Source organism: Phoxinus phoxinus (assembly GCF_949152265.1).
Source record: "Phoxinus phoxinus genome assembly, chromosome: 14".
Taxonomy (NCBI): domain Eukaryota; kingdom Metazoa; phylum Chordata; class Actinopteri; order Cypriniformes; family Leuciscidae; genus Phoxinus; species Phoxinus phoxinus.
In genome coordinates this window covers 15306828-15326286 of record NC_136889.1, presented here as the reverse complement: position 1 = coordinate 15326286, position 19459 = coordinate 15306828, and the positions used below count along the sequence as shown (strand labels likewise).

The 19459-nt window shown below is 37.7% G+C and overlaps 1 protein-coding gene across 8 annotated transcripts in view; it reads right to left on the bottom strand.

Annotated features, from left to right (window-relative positions):
* Positions 1–19459, bottom strand: part of rin2a (Ras and Rab interactor 2a) — a 35942-nt gene that overhangs the window by 14501 nt on the left and 1982 nt on the right. For 2 of the 8 annotated variants that reach the window (XM_079634308.1, XM_079634315.1), the window contains exons 1-6: positions 16857–16923; positions 16502–16578; positions 6667–6765; positions 2371–2459; positions 987–1185; positions 755–863 (exon numbers count right to left, since the gene is read on the bottom strand). In XM_079634308.1, the coding sequence (XP_079490434.1) occupies positions 755–863; positions 987–1185; positions 2371–2459; positions 6667–6765; positions 16502–16578; positions 16857–16920 (637 nt within the window). In that variant the 5' untranslated portion in view covers positions 16921–16923. Of the gene's footprint in view, positions 1–754; positions 864–986; positions 1186–2370; positions 2460–4998; positions 5060–6666; positions 6766–10189; positions 10274–16501; positions 16579–16856; positions 16924–17139; positions 17484–18810; positions 18893–19459 lie in introns of those variants that run through there. The other 6 variants (XM_079634314.1, XM_079634311.1, XM_079634312.1 and 3 more) reach the window with 6 other exon arrangements.

Sequence of the window (19459 nt, the reverse complement as noted above, 5' to 3'; positions counted from 1 at the left end):
CAAATTTGCATAACGCCAGCCTATGGTCTTCATTGGCTGCCCGCAACCAAGTTCTACTTTGACCAGTCCTCAAACACTGTAATTGTTGCTGGTTCATGTAGTTTGGTTTGTGTTGACAACATGTCTCAAGAAAGACGCTGGTGTCAGCGCTGCGAATCCACTTTGCATGCACTTCAAAAGGATGTGAACTCTCACTGGAATTGTTACAGAAAAAAAAAAACATCGCCATCGTGCTGAGGAAGCTTCCAGAGCTGAGATTCAGATATGGTAATGGACGTTTCGTTTCCGGCACGCACTGTAGGCGGTAGACCACTGGGCCATATGGCAAAATCAGAGCAGAGTAGGCTTGTGGAAAGGAGGGGTTTAGAGAGGCAATCTTTGAGCAAAACTTTGTCAGACTCTTTGAGAAAAGAGGTGATGTGCAATCTATATTAGAAGAAAATGTAACTTTTTTTTTTTTTTTTAGCTTGGATGCATGTACACCTATTGTAGGAGACTCCAAAACACAATTAGGAACCTTTAAAATGGCATAATAGGGGCACTTTAAAATTCTCGATTAAACAAACGTCTGTAGTTTATTACTAAGTTAACTACTGCGCTAGTTAATAAACACTGACGAGAGAACAATTAGACAGGACGTGGAAAGGTAAATACAAAAAAAACTCCAAACCTTCAGGCAGGAGGAAGTGAAAAAGATGACATACACACACTATTAGTGGTCTGCAAATGGAAATAAATTTGGTATAGTACTTACTATATTGGCTCTCTTTAACAGGGAAGTCCCGGACAATCAGCGTGTCACTATCCATCCGCAGGGAAATCACCTTTTTCTGCAATTTATAACACCTCCTCACCACAAAACTCTAGGTACAAAACAGACACACGAATGAAAGAAAGAACGAGAATGTGAATAAAAAATAAATTGCAAAATAACCTATTGTTGTTGAGCAAGTTGGCTGCTGCATCTGCGCAGACAGTGTGTTTACCCCTGCCGGCTGCGGCTGCAGAATGTGTCTGGCTTCCTCGTCGCTGAGTGACAGCAGCAACCATACAGAGTGTGTCTGCATCAACCTGTCTAGGATGCTCATGCGTCTGCGTAGAGAGTCATACCCAGAATCCCTCACTCCAGGCGCACCAGTGCAGGCAGAAGACTGCAGGAACAGACCACTGACCTCTCCTTCCAGACTACAGATATATACAGAGAGAGAGAGAAACTTATATTCCACAACAACATAAGATAAAAACAACACTTGATTGAAGCAGTGGTTGTCAAATGTTTTCAGTTGGCAGATCCCTTCAACAGTAAAATTGTATTTTATTTATTGAAAAAAAAAAAAAACCTTACTAACCACAAACTTCTGAATGGTTGTTTATAACAAATACCTATATCCTATATCTTAGAAGCTAATGAGACTGAATGTTGACTAAAAGATATGCATACAATGATAGCATTGTATGCATGGTTTACTCTGAGAACATTCATTATAAATAGAGAGAAACCTTTATTTCACAACTTCACAAGATAAAAACAACACTTGGTCTTGTATTGAAGTAGTGGTTGTCAAATGTTTTCATGCAGCAGATCTGAGTTTTGTACTCCCCTCAGTATGATAGGCCAGTGCGGGTTTGGAAAGGTATTACTGACTTTGTCTCTCAAGCTGTAAAGTGTTTCAAGTGGTCTGTGACTTAGCTGATTAAAGACTACAGTAAGTAAAAAAGAATGCATTTATTATATATATATATATATATATATATATATATATATATATATATATATATATATATATAATAGCAATACCAAATGAAGAATAACAAAAGATTAGAAGCTTGGTTTGGTTGTCACTTCACTTGTTTTCCCAATTTTTGAAAGCTGATTGGGAAACACCTGAATTTATTTGTTCCATGTACTTCCTTTTAATTTCATGGAAATGTGGTATTGCAAAACCATGTCCTACGGTGTAAAAATAAGACATGCTCCATCTGCTGGAGAACATAGGAAGTACAAAAACAAACACAATGAATCTACAATGAATCTACACAGTCCAAAAAGACTCAGTAAGAGACGAGACATTTTAAAACTGATGTCTGTTATTTATTCAAAATAGCCAGTTGCATGAGTTTATTATATATCCAGTTGCATGAGTTTGTTAAGTTTTAAAAATCCTAAAACCTTTGTTTTATTTAAATATTTGTTTTATTAAAACAGTTTATTTTCAACTTTTTTAAATTTCCAAGTTTTTCAATGTGGTCTCAGACCTTTGGATCCCACTGTACAATTGAGCACAAATACAAAAGAAAACAGCATATAATGTGACCTAAAACTCACATTAATGCCAGTGAAGAGGGTGACAGTATGAATGATGGACTTACCCCTGTAAGATCTCTGTCTCCGGGTCTCTGGCTGGCTGAACCATCTCCTGCTTTAGCTCTGAGATCTCCGAGGAGAATGTGTCAATCAGCTGTGGTCACACACACACACACACCAAATGAGCATGAAGAGCAGAAAATCTGAAGACATGCTGAATATGTGCTTGTGTGTCATGCATGTTCTGCATGAATGGGAAGTGTCTGGAATTAGTCATCGTGAAATGATTCCCAGTAAACCAGTAAGTGCGTCCGTTTCCTTTCAACAACTAACAGAGAGAACCATTCAGACACAGACATCAAAGAACTGTGCAGTTCATTTTCCTTTCAGTATTCCTTTCATTATTCTAAGATGAAACACTGACCGGCAGTCACTGTAAATAAAATAAACAATATTGAAAGAAAAAAAATGTAGTGTGGTATAAGGCAAGGTGATCTCTACCTAACTGCTTAGAGCAGACATGAAGCACAGTGATTTTAGGTCAGTAAGGGTAAGTGGACTTGGAAAAGCTATTTTTTCATTGTATTTTTTCATAGATCTGAGTTACTCTTGATGGCCAGCAGGGGGCAGGCAGTTTTTTTTTCTCTCTCTCCCTTTTTTATTTATTTATTTTTTGTTTTCATTTCTTGAACTTCTTTTAGCCTGCACAAATTCCCATTAACATTAACACTAACACTCATACGTGTGAGGAGACAGTCAAGATTTCAGTAAACCCTTGACCATGAACCAGACAAGTAAAGACCCATCAACACTTTCGGTTGTGTTCCTTTTCTTTTTTATCTGAGCCAGCATTTTCCGCTTATAGTCATGAGGTATTTCTCTAACTTCATCTCAGACTTAGTCAGCAAACCACAATTACACACCAACCAGCTCACAGCCAGGAAAAGCACTCCATAAAGACGTAAAATGTACTTCAGTGACAGCAAAGCGCTTACTTGCTGTAGATTATTGCTGAATGGGCTACACACTTGAAAGGTCAAGAATTATCAAACCAACATAAAATAAACGGGCTCATTGCAATGGCTTGATACGTCTCATTATCTGAGTCAGACAAGAAATACAGCCGAAAACAAAGCTTATCTTAAAAACACTCAGGAACAGGCATGCATGAGTTTATACACACTTGTCACCATGGCCTAAATAGCAGAGTATTAACAAATGTAAAGACTAACACTCACTTTGGTTTTTGTCTTCGAAGATATTCTACAGTACAATCATAAAATAATATATTAATAATATATTAATTATTGTGTGTACATGTACACTACTGTTCAAATGTTTGGGTTTAGTAAGAGTAAACAAATAAATATATATATATACTGTATATACTTAGCGAGGGTGAAATATACATGCATTAACATATTACTTATTTTACACACACACACACACACGCACACACACACACACACACACACATATATATATATACACATGGTTTCCTGCTAAGGAATTCCCCCAGTCATATATCAATGACCATCAATGAGAGAGAAAAACGGAAGATACGGTTTCAAAAGATTTACAAGAACACAGAAAATTCCTCTGAGCTAATATCAGCCAGAAGGAAGACAATAGGACCACCTATCATTTACACTTAATAGAGCAAACAGACACAACCCTGCTGAGATAGAGAGAGAGAGAGAGAGAGAGAGAGAGAGAGAGAGAGAGAGAGAGAGAGAGAGAGAGAAAGAGAGAGAGAGAGAGAGAGAGAGAGAGAGAGAGAGAGAGAGAGAGAGAGAGGGAGAGAGAGAGAGAGAGAGAAAATGTACATCTGATGTAAAAATCATTCAGCTTGTGTTGATAAATTCATCCAGAAGCGGAGAGAGACTTTAGCTTTAGTGATGAGCCATTAAAAGAGGTGATCAGATGAAGCAGAAAAAAGGTGCAATTTCACCCGCTGGACATCAGTTAGGAAACTCTTATGCCTGTGAGGTGCTGGCTGGTGTTCTGGAGACTGGTGAGATCAAGAACTCGTCATCTGTGCCTCTATTTAATCGGCCGTGAGGTAAAGTCATTCATAGCATACAAAGCAGCCAAGAAAGTCTCTAGGAAACTATGTGCTGACATTTTACTAGCACGCTTGTTTCAGCCAAACACAGTCCTAACACTGAAAGGAGTGTTTGAAATATAAACTCAGTGACAGCAGCAGAGTTATTCAATTAAAGGGACTGTTCGCTCAAAAATGAACATTCAGTGATCCTTTACTCACCCTCACGTCATTCCAACATGTTTACTCCATGAAACACAAAAGTTAACATTTTGAAGAACATCCATGAAAAACTAAAGTAAATGATATAATTTAGCAGTGGTTATATTAATGATTTGAAATTTTATTGTAGACCCCACACTTATTGGTTATTGGCCATAACATAAAGGTCATTGTTGACATCAGTATCTGCCAGAAATTTTATATTTTGCATCTCGAACATCATAAAAGTACTCAATATAGCTTGTATTTCAAGTCTTTTGCCATATGACAGTATTTGATGCCATATTTCATTAAAAAAGGGCAGGCATATATTCATACACATTTAGATTGACATAAGGGTGAGTAAATAATGACAGAATTTTCTTTTTGTTGTCGTCGTTGAACTATTCCTTTAATAGATGACGAAGGTAAAATTCAGTCCGCTCACCACATTCCACTGAAGTATCATCTAAATTGATGACAGGGAAGAGATGTTACAGGAGTGTTTTCTGTTAAGGAAACAAGGAGGAATATAAATTTGTGTTCACTGACGTTCATAATCTTATCATGCATTCGTCAAGGTTGATTAGTGTCAGAGCGAAAGCCTGATTTATTTGCCTTTGGCTGCATCTAATTGTTTACATGAAACAAAGCTTGCAACTGCAACTACAACTTCCTCCTGCATGAAATGATCACAACACATGCTGGAGGATAAGTAAGGTCACCCTGAAACAATTACATAAACATTCACACAAAAAAAAGGCTTTATGTTTGTTGGAAGAATAGCTTGCAGAGATAACAGCTGGATCTATCATCCTCTGAGAACCTCTTAAGCTCGGCAGCTTTAGTGCTGGCAGAGAGAACGGACAGCATTCCACGTGGTCTCCAGAGGCCCTGACTAACCTGCGCTCTGTCTGGCTCGAAAGTAGGACACTTACAGAAAGCAAACTTATCCAGCGATGGTGGTTTTCAGTGTGCCATTTATTGCTGGTTGACACATTTGACACACGCGAGCCGTACCAATACTAAAATGTGATGTGTAAACACTGCAGATCACTGATTGGTCATTGAATTTGCGACACCAGATACCAAACCCGCTAGATTTAAATAGTCAGCAACAGCCACTGCAGAATCATTTGTTCACACAACTTTTTTAAACGACTTGCTTTAAAATAAAATCATCAGTGAAATCATTCACTCGTCGTCCCAGACCTGTATGACTTTCGTCTGTGGAACATAAAAACATATTTGAAAAATCTATATTTTTTGTCCATACAATGAAAGCCAAAACAACATTATTTCAGACCCCATAAACTTTGATGGTGTGGACAAAAAGTGTTTTGCACCAAAAAGTCATTCAGGTTTGGAATGAGTAATTGGAGGTTTATATAGCTTTAATACCAGGGGCCAGTTGTATTTAAACACAACCACTATGTTAAGACTGTTTCTTAAGAACTAGGCGTACCAACTACCACTTGGTTAAAAAAAAAAGACACAATCATATTAGACCGATCTATATTTGATGTAACATACCTAAAAAGTTATGACTAGTCTTTAAAGGGATAGTTCACTTTAAAATGAAAATTCTGTCATCATTTACTCACCCTCAAGTTGTTTCAAACCTGTATCAAATTCTTTCTTCTGCTGAACACAAAGGAAAATATTTTGAAGAATGTCGGTAACCAAACAGTTAACTGGTCCCATTGACTGCCATAGTATTTTTTTTTTTTCCTACTATGTAACTGGTAACTGTTTGGTTACTGACATTCTTAAAAATATCTTCCTTTGTGTTCAGCAGAAGAAAGAAATTCATACAGGTTTGAAACCTTGAGGGTGAGTAAATGATGAGAGCATTTTCATTTTAAAGTGAACTATCCCTTTAAGAAAAAACTTGTAAGACCAGTAAGCAGTTTATGCAACCGACCACGGTTGTAAACTGGGTCTAAATGAGAAAAAAAGCAAAACCATTTTTTTAATATAGGGAGGCTCAGTTAGAGAAACTCATGTAATGATAAAATACAGTACATGCAAATTCATATCCAGAACATGCAGGCAGGCACACACAGACAAACAAGGCAAAGCTCAGAGGACAGTGGGTTTGTGTCTCTCCCCTCACCTTAAAAAAGCTGCTGCTCCGGTCCATGAGGCAGGACTGCATCATCATCTCTGCAGACATGATTTGGTGTATGCAGCTCTTCTGTGTCGGGCCGGGTTTCTGTGGATCACAGACACACGTGCTTTATTTTGAAGCCCAGAAAGAGGAAATCTCAACCCATTCCACATGAAACGAGCATGCAAGGCTCGTAGAGCAGGAGACTGGCATACATTCACCACTCTAAACTTCATCAAAAGCCTTCTTCCCTTGCAGCTCATTTCCTGCCTTGTGGATTAACCAAAACTACACCCTTCACACACACTTTAACTGTTTTATACATGCACACACAGTCACAGGCTCAAACACATCTTGTCCTAGATTTCTTATAATAAGAAGGATGTGCCGTTTATAATTGCCAATACTATCTATGTTACAGCTAGGCCTATCAATTCAACACATTATTTTAGTACTATTAATAATATATAATTATAATATAATAAATAACAAATAAATAATCAGATAAATAAATATAAATTAAAATCTATGACTCTGAAGTATATATTTTTAAGTAATGAATTTGTCAATTAATAACCTTAGCTATAACAAATTGCACTATACATTTGCATAGAGATAAACAATGAAATAACTGTTAGGCTGCATTCACACTACAAGCAACAAAGCGACACGATCCCATTCATTTCAATGAAGAGAGGGTGATTTCTGGCGACAGCGACTGTTGACGACTGGATGGGGCGTTTGTAGCGACGCAACAAAGTTGTAAATTAGTTCAACCTTAATGCAAATGAAGAGCAACTTTTGGGAGCGACAAGCAATTGGAGGTAAGTCAGTGGAGCGCATGTGATCCGTCGCTCTTCAGTGCAGAGGCAAGATGAAGGAGAAGCTCATTTTAGCAGTCAGCAACTATCCTATAATTTATGATATGTCTCCTTGTACATACGGTGGTACTCGCTGTGCTGACTCCGAGCCTGAATGGTTTCGTGATCCCAGATAGACCGACATTTGCCCTTTTGCTACAGATAAATAGCCTTGCTGGCAAAGAGCACTCGCTGTTTCTCATTCATCTTTATTATTAGGCATTTAATGTACTGATTCCATTTATATTTAGACTTTTCCTTCCAAAATGTTTGTAGCAGCAAGAAAACTGATTAGCTGTCTACAACATAAAGTAACACCTGTGAATGTCATTCGAACGTTACTAGGCAACCTGTAGTGGGAACGCCCACGAGTGACCTCACCGCCAGCCACTGGCGACATGCTGCGACAAAGCCGTTCGTAGTGGGAGTGCAGCATTAGTGAAAACAGAGATGACAGTCTGAGTTTAAATCTTTTGTTCAACCACTTTTCTAAAGAATTTTTCAAAACAGCTTTAGGCATAATACATGGAGAGGGATCAGCTGGGAGACTGGTGGAGACAAAACCAGGGCAAAGGTCAAGCCATGAGAAAGGGTGGTGGAAGAAGAGAGCAGGAGGAGGAACATAAAGCTTCCTTATGCACTTTATCAGCTGTAAATGCATGACTCAGCACAGGTAAGAATCAAATCCAGCTCCATGTGCAAAAATAAAACCCCTGGATTGTAGTGATCACTGAAAATTACTCTTCACAAGGCCAACATACTGTACAGTCAGGGTCAAGAGTTTGGAAACAATTTAGTCATACTGTAGAATGCAGTGCAATATGAAAACTGTTTTTTTCAGGGGGGTTTTCATCCTCCTCAAGCTATATGGTAAACACTACCATTAAAAAGTTTGGGGTATGTTTTTTTTTTTTTGTTAATAAATTAATTGTACTCAACAAGACTTGATGAAATTGATGAAAAGTGACCGTAAAGAATTTTCCCTCATAACTAAAGATTTCTATTTCAAATAAATGCAGGTTTTAGAAAAACGTTCTATTCATCAAAGAATCATGAAAAAAAAATAGCAGCCTCCACAAAAAATAAAAAAGCCTCCACAAAAAATTAGTAAGCAGCACAACTGTTTTTAACATTAATAATAAAAAGAAAAGTTATTTGAGCACCAATAAATCATCATATTAGAATGATTTCTGAAGGATCATGTGACACTGAAGAGTAGAGTAATGCTGAAACATCAGCTTTAATTACAATTTTAAGATAAATAAATGTTTTATAATATCACAGTTTTACAGTGTTTTTTATAAAATAAATGCAGCCTTGGTGAGCATAAAAGACTTCTTTCAAAAACATTACAATAATATCTTACAGACCCCAATTTTTTTGAGGGGTATTGTATACAGCCAGGGTCAAAACTTTGGAAAAAATGTATTCCTAAAGTGGAGAGAAATATCACTGGTTGAAAATTATGTTTCCCCCTGGTTGTTACAGTCAACAAGCAAGCTTTTTGTAACTGTACCTTCCAGACTTTCTGATCGTTCATCAGAATGCAAAGTTCCTGAATACTTAACCATTAATATGGAACATGAATGGTCATACATTAACAAGCCATTTTACAATTTAATGTCTATGAATGTGCTGGAGTGACTATAGAGGAAGCTTTTTGTATTACTGCATAGAACATAAAATTCTTTGACTTCAAAACATTTATGAAAAGTCTTTAAACATTCAATTTAATCCAAAAGTAAATACATAAATACACCCTCCCAGAGAAAGTATAAACAACACAGCCATTAAAAACAGCCACACTGCCTCTACAGGTCACTTTTCTTCCCGAGGCGAGGAGTGAGCGTCTCTTTACTGCTGCATGAGATTGTCATCAGATAAAGCAAGAGCCAGCGCTGACCCACTTCCAGATGCTGCAGATACCCAACACCCAGAAATGCTTTGATCCAGCACAGCTGTCCGAGTTATGCACAACAGCCTTTTCCTTCACAGACAGCACAGTCTTGCTTGCACAGTGTCAACCTGACTCCACTCTTACTGTCGACAAAGAAAACACAAAGCCTTTTTTCGCTGGGTGAATTTATGTGTTGAGCTAACACAAAGCTGCTGTCTGGGTGCTGACACTGAAAGGAAATTTGTGGCAAACATGTGGAGCTCAGCTCACAAAGCTTTTGATGTGACCATCAAGAAGATTTGAAAAGAAGCAGCATCTCCTCCCAAACCTTTGCTTTCTTCTACACATATTGCTATGGACTCTTGTGTCCTCCAGAGCCAATTATCAGCAGTGCTTATAAGTTCAGACTGTAGCACAATTCAGTACTGCAACACCTAAATACTGGAAGAGAAGTCGGAGTTTTTCCTGTGAAGTGTTGTTCCTGTGTTGACAGATATGGATTGAGTTTGACACGTTAATCTACTCCTCTCTGTGAAGAGGCTTCACCGCATGTTGTTGCTGTAATGAGCCATCACAACACACATTCATCTTTCCTCAGCAGGGCTCAACATTATATAGTCACTATCCACAGCTATATTAATAAACAAATGCACATTTGCTGACAGTTCCATCATCTGGCTCGAAACTCTCTCTCAATTGCCCTATGAATTCAAGCAAGCCCTTTTTGAGCCCTGCTCAGTATGTCAACCAGAGAAAGCAAGCTGTTATTTACCTTGCATCATCCCGTTTCTGTGCCTGTATCTGTTTTTGAAAGACTCAAGACGCACGCACATACGACTCGATGAGTAAACAGGAAACCCCTCGGACTGCCAGCACGGGCAGAATAAACACAGGCAAAGTTATTAACTGGCCACTGTGGAGCACAGACACGCAGAGAGAGAGAGAGAAAGAGAGAGAGAGTCCAGTTCAATTGGTCATTTATCTCCCTCACCCAGTCATCTCTCAATAGAGATGTCACGGCACTGGGATACACAGAAAATTACAGTTGAAAGGAACAGCCTTTGTTAGTGCATCTAAAATGTCAACAACTGCAAACAATACTAGACTAAAGGCTAACTCTTATCCTGTTTCCAACCAAACAGGGTCATTTGCTATAGTGTGCTGGGCGGCTTATACAATTGTAAAAAAGGTTCAACACTCCAGTTTTGTGTGTTTGTGTGTGTGGTGCTGGGTGGATTAATTAGAAATTGTAGTCCATCACTGAATACAAATTACATGATACAAATTTGTTGTTAGTTTACTTAATTACACATTTTAGATAATGTAATCGGAATACTTTTTGATTACGTCTTGATCTAGTACCATTTTGATAAAAAATGCAAAGAGAAAGAAAAATATATATTTTTTGTTATCAACAACATGAAATGCACTAAACATTACATTACATCAGGAACAGCAGGGTTGATAAATGAAACAATCAAAATAAATCACTAACAAAAAAATATATTTTATTTGTTTCTGCTGTACGGCCTCTCAATTTTCCATGTAATATAGTGGCCAGTCCATGTGTGCAATTCCACAAAAGGATCAACAAATTCTGAATAATTAACTGCAATTTTGAGAATATTGTGTGTGTGTGTGTGTGTGTGTGTGTGTGTGTGTGTCTGTGTGTGTGGACTTTGCCTCCTTATTTTATAACACCACTAGGACCGTACCTACCATAGACATTACTAATAAGAGTGAATGAGAGTGTTAAAAAAACACAACATATATGTGACCCTGGACCACAAAACCAGTCACATATGGGTACATTTTTGGAAATAGATTTCTACAGTAAAAGGTGAAACTAATATATTATATAGACTCATTACATGCAAAGTGAAATATTTTAAGCCTTTATTTGTTATAATTTTGATGATTATGGCTTACAGCTTATGGAAACCCCAAATTCAAAATTAGAATATTGTGAAAAGGTTTTCATAAGCCATAATCATCAAAATTATGACAAATAAAGGCTTGAAATATCCCACTTTGCATGTAATGAGTCTATATAATATATTAGTTTCACCTTTTAAGTTGAATTACTGAAATAAATGAAGTTTTGCACGATATTCGAATTTTTCAAGTTTCACCTGTGTGTATATATATATATATTCTCAAACTTTTTAAATGTATTACTCAACAACCGTTCTTATTTGTTTTTCTTTATTTCCTTAAAATTATTTAATTCCTTAATGTGTGTGTTGATAGGAGTCTGCTCAGCTGGGCTGTTCGGACCCACACAAAGGCACATCTGAGCTAAGAGGCACAGAGAGTCTCAGTGTCCTGCACATTTAACAGGTGCGTGGTAGCAGAGAGGATTTTCTGTAGTCTGGCGAGACCTGGCAGGGCCTGACAGGAAATGGAGCTCGCAAGCAATTAAGGGGACTGAGATACAAACAAAAAGAACAAATAGAACAAAATGTGAGCAAGACATCTCTGTTATTCTCTGATTTGGTATTTCTGGAATTCTTATCTGGGCTGATGTAAACAGGAACTTAATATTTTAGAGTAAGCTTGTTGACAGTGAACAGTTTTTAGGCCAAAACAACATGCCACTGAAAAAAAAAACACCAAAAAAAAACACACACTACAGCAGAGTTGATTGACAGCCCTGGAACATTGCTTCTATTTGCTTGGATTCAGTAAATTCAAGAAATGACTTGAGAAAAAAAAAAATGTCTGTGACATAACTGTGACACTTCATTAAAGGATAATTCCGGTATTTAACACCTTGAGTCTATATTGTAGTTTGTTTTGGATGAACAAGAGTGGTGGACAACATTTTTTTGACAATGGTTCCTCTCTCGAGTTTTTGACTATAAAAGAATTGGCCATGGACCCATTTAACATTGGAGTCAATGTGCATGTCCGAAAATGTCATTAAAACAGCCAATAATGTTCGTTTACAAAACTGTGCAACTCACCGAGTGATTAGTGATGTTAGTTGATGTTCCAGAAACAAAAAGTGTTGCGAAATACAGTTTCTGTCGTGTTTTATTCGTCATTTAGTAAAATCCCATTGAATTCTGTTGAAGGACTGAGTGCTCGAAAATGACGAATAAAACACGACAGAAACTGTATTTCGCAACACTTTTTGTTTTACACATTATTGGCTGTTTTAATGACATTTTCGGACATGCACATTGACTCCAATGTTAAATGGGTCCATGGCCAATTCTTTTATAGTCAAAAACTCGAGAGAGGAACCATTGTCAAAAAAATGTTGTCCACCACTCTTGTTCATCCAAAACAAACTACAATATAGACTCAAGGTGTTAAATACCGGAATTATCCTTTAAAGGGCTAGTTCACCCAGAGAAGGATTTCCTGATTTTCTTCAATGATAAAAACAACAATGCTGAGATTCTGTAAAACATCTGTCTTTGTGTTTCCCTGTGATTATATTTCCTGTTACGTCTTGTGCAATACATACTTTCAAAAGTTTGGGGTTGGTAAGATTTTTTTTAAATGTTTTTGAAAGATGTTTCTTATGCCCATGAAAAATACAGTAAAATAGTAATATTGTGATATTTTACCACAATTAAAAAATAAAATATTTAAATTTAATTTATTCCTGTGATGGCAAAGCAGGGTTCTCAGCATCATTACTCCAGTCTTCAGAGTCACATGATCCTTCAGAAATCATTCTAATACAGGTGCTGGTCATATAATTAGAATATCATCAAAAAGTTGATTTATTTCAAGAATGCAACTTAACAGGTGAAACTAATATATTATATAGACTCGTTACATGCAAAGTGAGATATTTCAAGCCTTTATTTGTTATAATTTTGATGATTATGGCTTACAGCTTATGAAACCCACAAAATCAAAATCCCAGAAAATTTGAATATTACATGAAATCACACAGTTATTACACAGTAATACCATGGTCATTGAACCAGGTTCCGGTTCTTTTGGCAGTGTGGGCAGGTGCAAATCCTGCTGGAAAATGAAGGAAGCATGAAGTGCTCTGAAAATGTCCTGGTAGACAGCTGCGTTGACTCTGGATTTAATAAAGCACAGTGGACCAAAGTCCTCTTTTCTGATGAGAGCAAATTTTGCATCTCATTTGGAAATCAAGTTCCCAGAGTCTGGAGGAAGAATGGAGAGGCACTGAATCCACGTTGCTTGAAGTCCAGTGTGAAGTTTCCACAGTCAGTGATGGTTTGGGGTGCCATGTCATCTGCTGGTGTTGGTCCACTGTGTTTTCTGAGGTCCAAGGTCAACGCAGCCATCTACCAGGAAGTTCTAGAGCACTTCATGCTTCCTGCTGCCGACCAACTTTATGAAGATGCAGATTTCATTTTCCAACAGGACTTGGCACCTGCACACAGTGCCAAAGCTAACAGTACTTGGTTTAAGGACCATGGTATCCATTTTCCATATTGGCTAGCAAACTCGCCTGACCTTAACCCTATAGAAAATCTGTGGGGTATTGTGAAGAGGAAGATATGATACGCCAGACCCAACAATGCAAAAGAGCTGAAGGCCACTATCAGAGCAACCTGGGCTCTCATAACACCTGAGCAGCGCCACAGACTGACCGACTCCATGCCACGCCGCATTGCTGCAGTAATTCAGGCAAAAGGAGCCCCAACTAAGTATTGAGTGCTGTACATGCTCATACTTTTCATGTTCATACTTTTCAGTTGGCCAGCATTTCTAAAAATCCTTTTTTTGTATTGGTCTTAAGTAATATTCAAATTTTCTGAGATACTGAATTTGGGATTGAAATATATCAGTCTGTGTGTAATGAATGAATATAATAATATACACGTTTCACTTTTTGAATGGAATTACTGAATTAAATCAACTTTTTTCATGATATTCTAATTATATGACTAGCACCTGTATGCTACAGTTGTGCTGCTTAACATTTTTTGTGAAAGGTTCAAGAGAACAGCATTTATTTCAAATAGAAATCTTCTGTAATTAAAAAATGTTTTTACTGTCACTTTTAGGATATATCCTGCTTCCACATTATTACTCCACATTTTAGCAATTGGCGTCAAGAAAAATATACGGTGTTGCTTTGCAATCAAAGTGCATCTGTATAATCATTAGGCAATTGAGCAATGGGCTTTTGCCCCATTCCTGTTAATGTGACAGAGGAAGTCACAGCATGTTGCTGAATGATGTAGTCTTTCCAGCCCTGTTGAACAGGAAATGTGTTGGTTTAGACTCAAAGTGTGATTCACAGCTAATGAAATCAGACGTGCAGTTTGTATAATTCATGTTTGTATTAAAGTGATCTTGTGAGTAATATTTAACAGCAAACAAATGAAAGTTAAAACAAAAGCCAACTATAAAATGTACCCATGCAGTGCAGAGTGCACAGAGTCAATAGATCACCCTAAAATTATTTAAATAATCATTATGCTAAATTATTTAATTTCCCTGAAGTCCCCATATTCTTGGGAGCAAATTTTAGAACCAACTTAATCGTTGGCATATTGAACATTTACAACATATGGTAGAGAGACCGAGCATTATACTAATAAATCACCCTCAAGTTAGACAGTATGTGAGAAGGGGAAGGGAGAGGGAATAGAGACTGTGTTTCTATTGGATAATAAAGTCATCTGGCACTGTGTTAGGACCCTGCTGCTACAGTACACGGCCCTCCACCTCACAGAAACCCAGCTCAGCTCAGAGCCTGTAGAGAGCTGTCCTCGGCCGAGGAAGGGGGACAGCAGCCTTGAGACTACAACAGTTAAAAACACTGCAGGGACTAGACATCCCTGCTTAAGAAACAACATCAACATATTATACATGCAACAACGCAACCCACTCGTCTTTTCAAGTGGCGCTTACATAACTCACAGAGACGGAGATACAAGCTGTGATCCGAAGATTTAGATCCAGTCTTTCCTCCATCAGGGCGTCTAATCGGTTTTGTGGTCTGTCTACAACCCAAATGTCCAATGTTGTGCTGTACACTCATGTAAAGCCACTTTTAATAACATGTGAGGGATCAACTCGCGTCTCGATTAGATTTGTTCGTTGTGATAAGACTTTTCTGTTGTTATGCCTACACTATCTTTGATATTTACTTTATTTGCTGTCACTATGGTTAGTTATTTAGTTACACAGTTATTGTGAAAACAGAAAAGCCAATTTAAACTGCCAAACGTATCATTCCACTTGTCTGTGTTGAGTGTCCCAGACACACTGTCAGTGTGTGCATTAGTGATGGGGATTTGTAAGTGACACATTCTGCAAGTTACATTAATACGCCAGTCGATGGCATCATTGAATCATTTACACAACGGATTAGTTCAGACACACTGATTCATTCAGAAACAAAACAAGTGACGATTGATTGATTGGTCTTTGCACTTGGCCACTTGTCTACTTGCATGACGTATTTCTTCTATTTGGCCCAAGTGTTCAAGTAGGCGTGAAGACTGCAAGTGTGTGTAGAACGTTTGACACACTTTGTCTTGCAAAAAATGCAAGTGTTTACAGAGCTTTTTGTTTAATATTTATTACCGTATATATTAAAATAAACTTCTACATGTCTGTTCAGTAGTTGCTATGTAGCTACAGTAACAGAAGACACAAATTAAAAATTGTGGTGCTTCTAATTAAGTGATAAAAAGCAGTTGCAAATGTTGTACAAAATAGGCCTAAACATACCATACTCATCTTTGCACCAATAAAATGTGCAACACTTCATATTTTACTACCAAATGATATGCATCTAATTAATTTAAATTACAGTGGAATGTTTTCCTCGACATCTCGCGATTTTGAGGCACATGAGTTCAGTAATCTAATCAATGGAAACAAGTGACTGTTTTTATTAAAGTCAAAGGAAGATTCATTCAACCGATTCGTTCAAACAAACTGATTCACTCAGGAACACCTGTGTGTTTGAGTCTAATCTCTATAGTACAGTCACAGTGACTGTCACACAAGTCAATTACACTTTTTTTTGCAACCGTTGATGCAGTTTCAGAATGCACAAACTTAAAAATACCAATAATAAAACCCTAAATCTGATTGACAGATAATTCAAGTTAAAGTGTTTTTGTACCTTATTCTCCTGCTGCTGTCTGAAAGGATTGAGGAGTGACTCAGAAAGGCTAAAAAAAACGACATTAACAGGCACAGCTGCAAAAGCAGGGAAAAACAGTGAGAAAACACACTCAAAATAGCCTCTCGTTACCGCAGTCTGCAGCACAGACCAACAAACCCAATCCATCTGAATGCTACTGGTCAGACTGCATAAGAGAAGGCTGAAAGATGACCATTTAGATCTGATGCTTTACATGCATTATTTCACAAAGTTATATCTTAACCATATCTAGGCCTGCTCATGACATGGGATGGGCGTGATACCTTCCCCAGATCCCCAGGCACACAGACAGGAGAACCTCATAAACACTCACTCGAAAGGGAGCAGGCAGAGGCCAGTGCTCTACAGGATGTGGCCAGCTCCACCCCACATAGCATGTCCTAGAGCAATAGCCAGACAAAATGAGGATCAAACAACGATTTATACATGTGCTGACAAATTCCAGACTCGTATATATTGGGCTGTTCATGCATTTAAGTGCTTAGTGCACATCTTCCATTCGGTTTCTTTAAGTTTCCTTTCCTCTGGTGCCCTGAACCTGGCTCCGAATGCAGCTTTTGATCTACTTTAAAAGTTTCCAACTCCTCAGAACTTACCCTTTCTCTGGCTTTTACTCAGTATCTCCATTTAGGTGTCTGTGTCAGACACAAAGAGGCCTCTCATTCAGACAGTGCAGTGTAAAGCGTGAGGTGATTCCGTGGGAAAGGCTCTTGGCAGACTGGCAGCTTCCTGACTGATATCATTTCTGGAGTCTTGGACTGGATACCGAACTATCGTCCACAGAGAAACACAATTGCCGCAACTTGCCCATCAAGCTATTATTATCCCGTTCTCATGTCTTTAGAAAAGGTCTGGAGCAGGTTATCATGATAAGGAGAGGTTTTGAGTGCAAACCCTCTTTGATTCAGCCCATAGGTTTACATTTATCGCTTTGGTTTCTGTAAAACATAACCCCTCCCATCCAAGACAACAAACCTGTTTTTTTAAATACCAAAACAGCAACACTGAAGAAACCAAACAAGCCTCATTGCTAAAGCTGGATTCCAGCCACATCACATCAACCAAACTATGAGGTATGAGGATGTATGCCGGTTAAAATAAGTGCTCGTCACTGAAGAAAAAAGCTTAGTGTTCCTTTAAAGGAGAACTCCGGTCAATTTTAACATTGAGCTAATTTTTTAGTAAATTTGGAGTGCTGTCAATACAGAGAACAACGACAAAAATCGGTGTTGCCTACACCGTGTTATCCTCTTTTTAAAATTTGCACCCTGTTGACTTCATCATCATTAATAAAAATGATGTTATTTCAGCCAGCGCACATACCTGTATTTACATCCTGTTTTCGGTCGAAAAGTAGTCAATTGTCGAGTTCACACGCATAGGTTTAGTTACCTATGATCACGCGCGTGAACTCGACAATCGACTACTTTGGACTTCGACCGAAAACAGGATGTAAATACAGGTATGTGCGCTGGCTGAAATAACATCATTTTTATTAATATCTTTCACATCTACTGCAGTCAGATTCACTCGTGTTCACTCTGAAGTTATCATCTAACATGGCTGGGCACTTGTAATGAAACATTAAGGATGTTAAGAGGCTAAAAGCAGGTTTAAAACAACTTGCCCCATTGAATTCAACAGGGTGCAAATTTTAAAAAGAGGATAACACGGTGTAGGCAACACCGATTTTTGTCGTTGTTCTCTGTATTGACAGCACTCCAAATTTACAAAAAAATGAGCTCAATGTTAAAATTGACCGGAGTTCTCCTTTAAAGCTTCAATACAAGTTCAATACATAATTTGATGCAATATCCATAACTATAAATAAAGTAAGTTAAGAACTTATAGTAAGGCACTTGCAATAGAATTTAACAGATTATGGACCTCAGATTTTTGTTAAAGCACTAAATTCTCCCATAAAAAGTGTTATCTGAGCTGTACAGTTGTAACATCTGTAGGTTTTGTTAGTTCATCAGCTTCACCTGCCACCGGGTAGCAGAAAGCCCTTGTTTAGATTGCTTTCTGGCTGGTGCAAGTATGCTTTAAAGTTTAAGTCCAAATAATTTTTTTGTGGTAAATTACATTATGCCACAAAAGCTGCTGGTTGAGCTTATCTGTATTGAAACTGAAACATTCCTTTAAGAGAAAATGAGGTCTGCATGTGCTGACTACAGTCTCGCTTCAGTGGGAAAGACATAAACCATTAGATCTTGTTCAAATAAATCACACTTAAGAAGCAGATATGTGAAGCCAGCTCCCCTTACCTAACCTGTGTGGCTTACTCTACTTTAATGTATCGCTTCCAGGATCTCTTTCATCATGTATTCTTCCAGTATTTCCCTATTCCTACAGAACATAAAGAGAAGACATAAAAACTAGTCTTTTTTTTCACCACATTTTCAGATGCACAGTCAGGCAAAATTGGGCAAGACTGGAATGCGAGTTCTTTTTTTCTTTTTTTTTGGTTGTTTTCGTGATGGGAAGATTTTCTTGTCAGCATTATCTTCTTCAAAACAGCACTAGATCCAATGGGTCTCAGTGTTTCAAATATCTGAGGTTTGCTCTGTGTTTGAACCTCCAATTGGCCCACAAAATGTAAACTAGGCAAAAAATAATCAGCGTGCATACAAAAGTTTGGGGTCGGTAGGAAAAAAGTATTTTATCCTCACAAAGGCTGCATATATTTGATCAAAATACAGTAAAATAGTAATATTGTAATAAATATATATTATTACAATTAAAAATAACATTCAGCATCAGCATCATTACTCCAGTCTGCAATGTCACATGATCCTTCAGAAATCATTCAAGTATACTGATTTGGTGCTTAAGAAACTTTTCTTATTATCAATGTTGAAAACATTTGTGCGGCTTCATATTTTTGTGGAAACTAAAAATTAAAAAAATACTGAA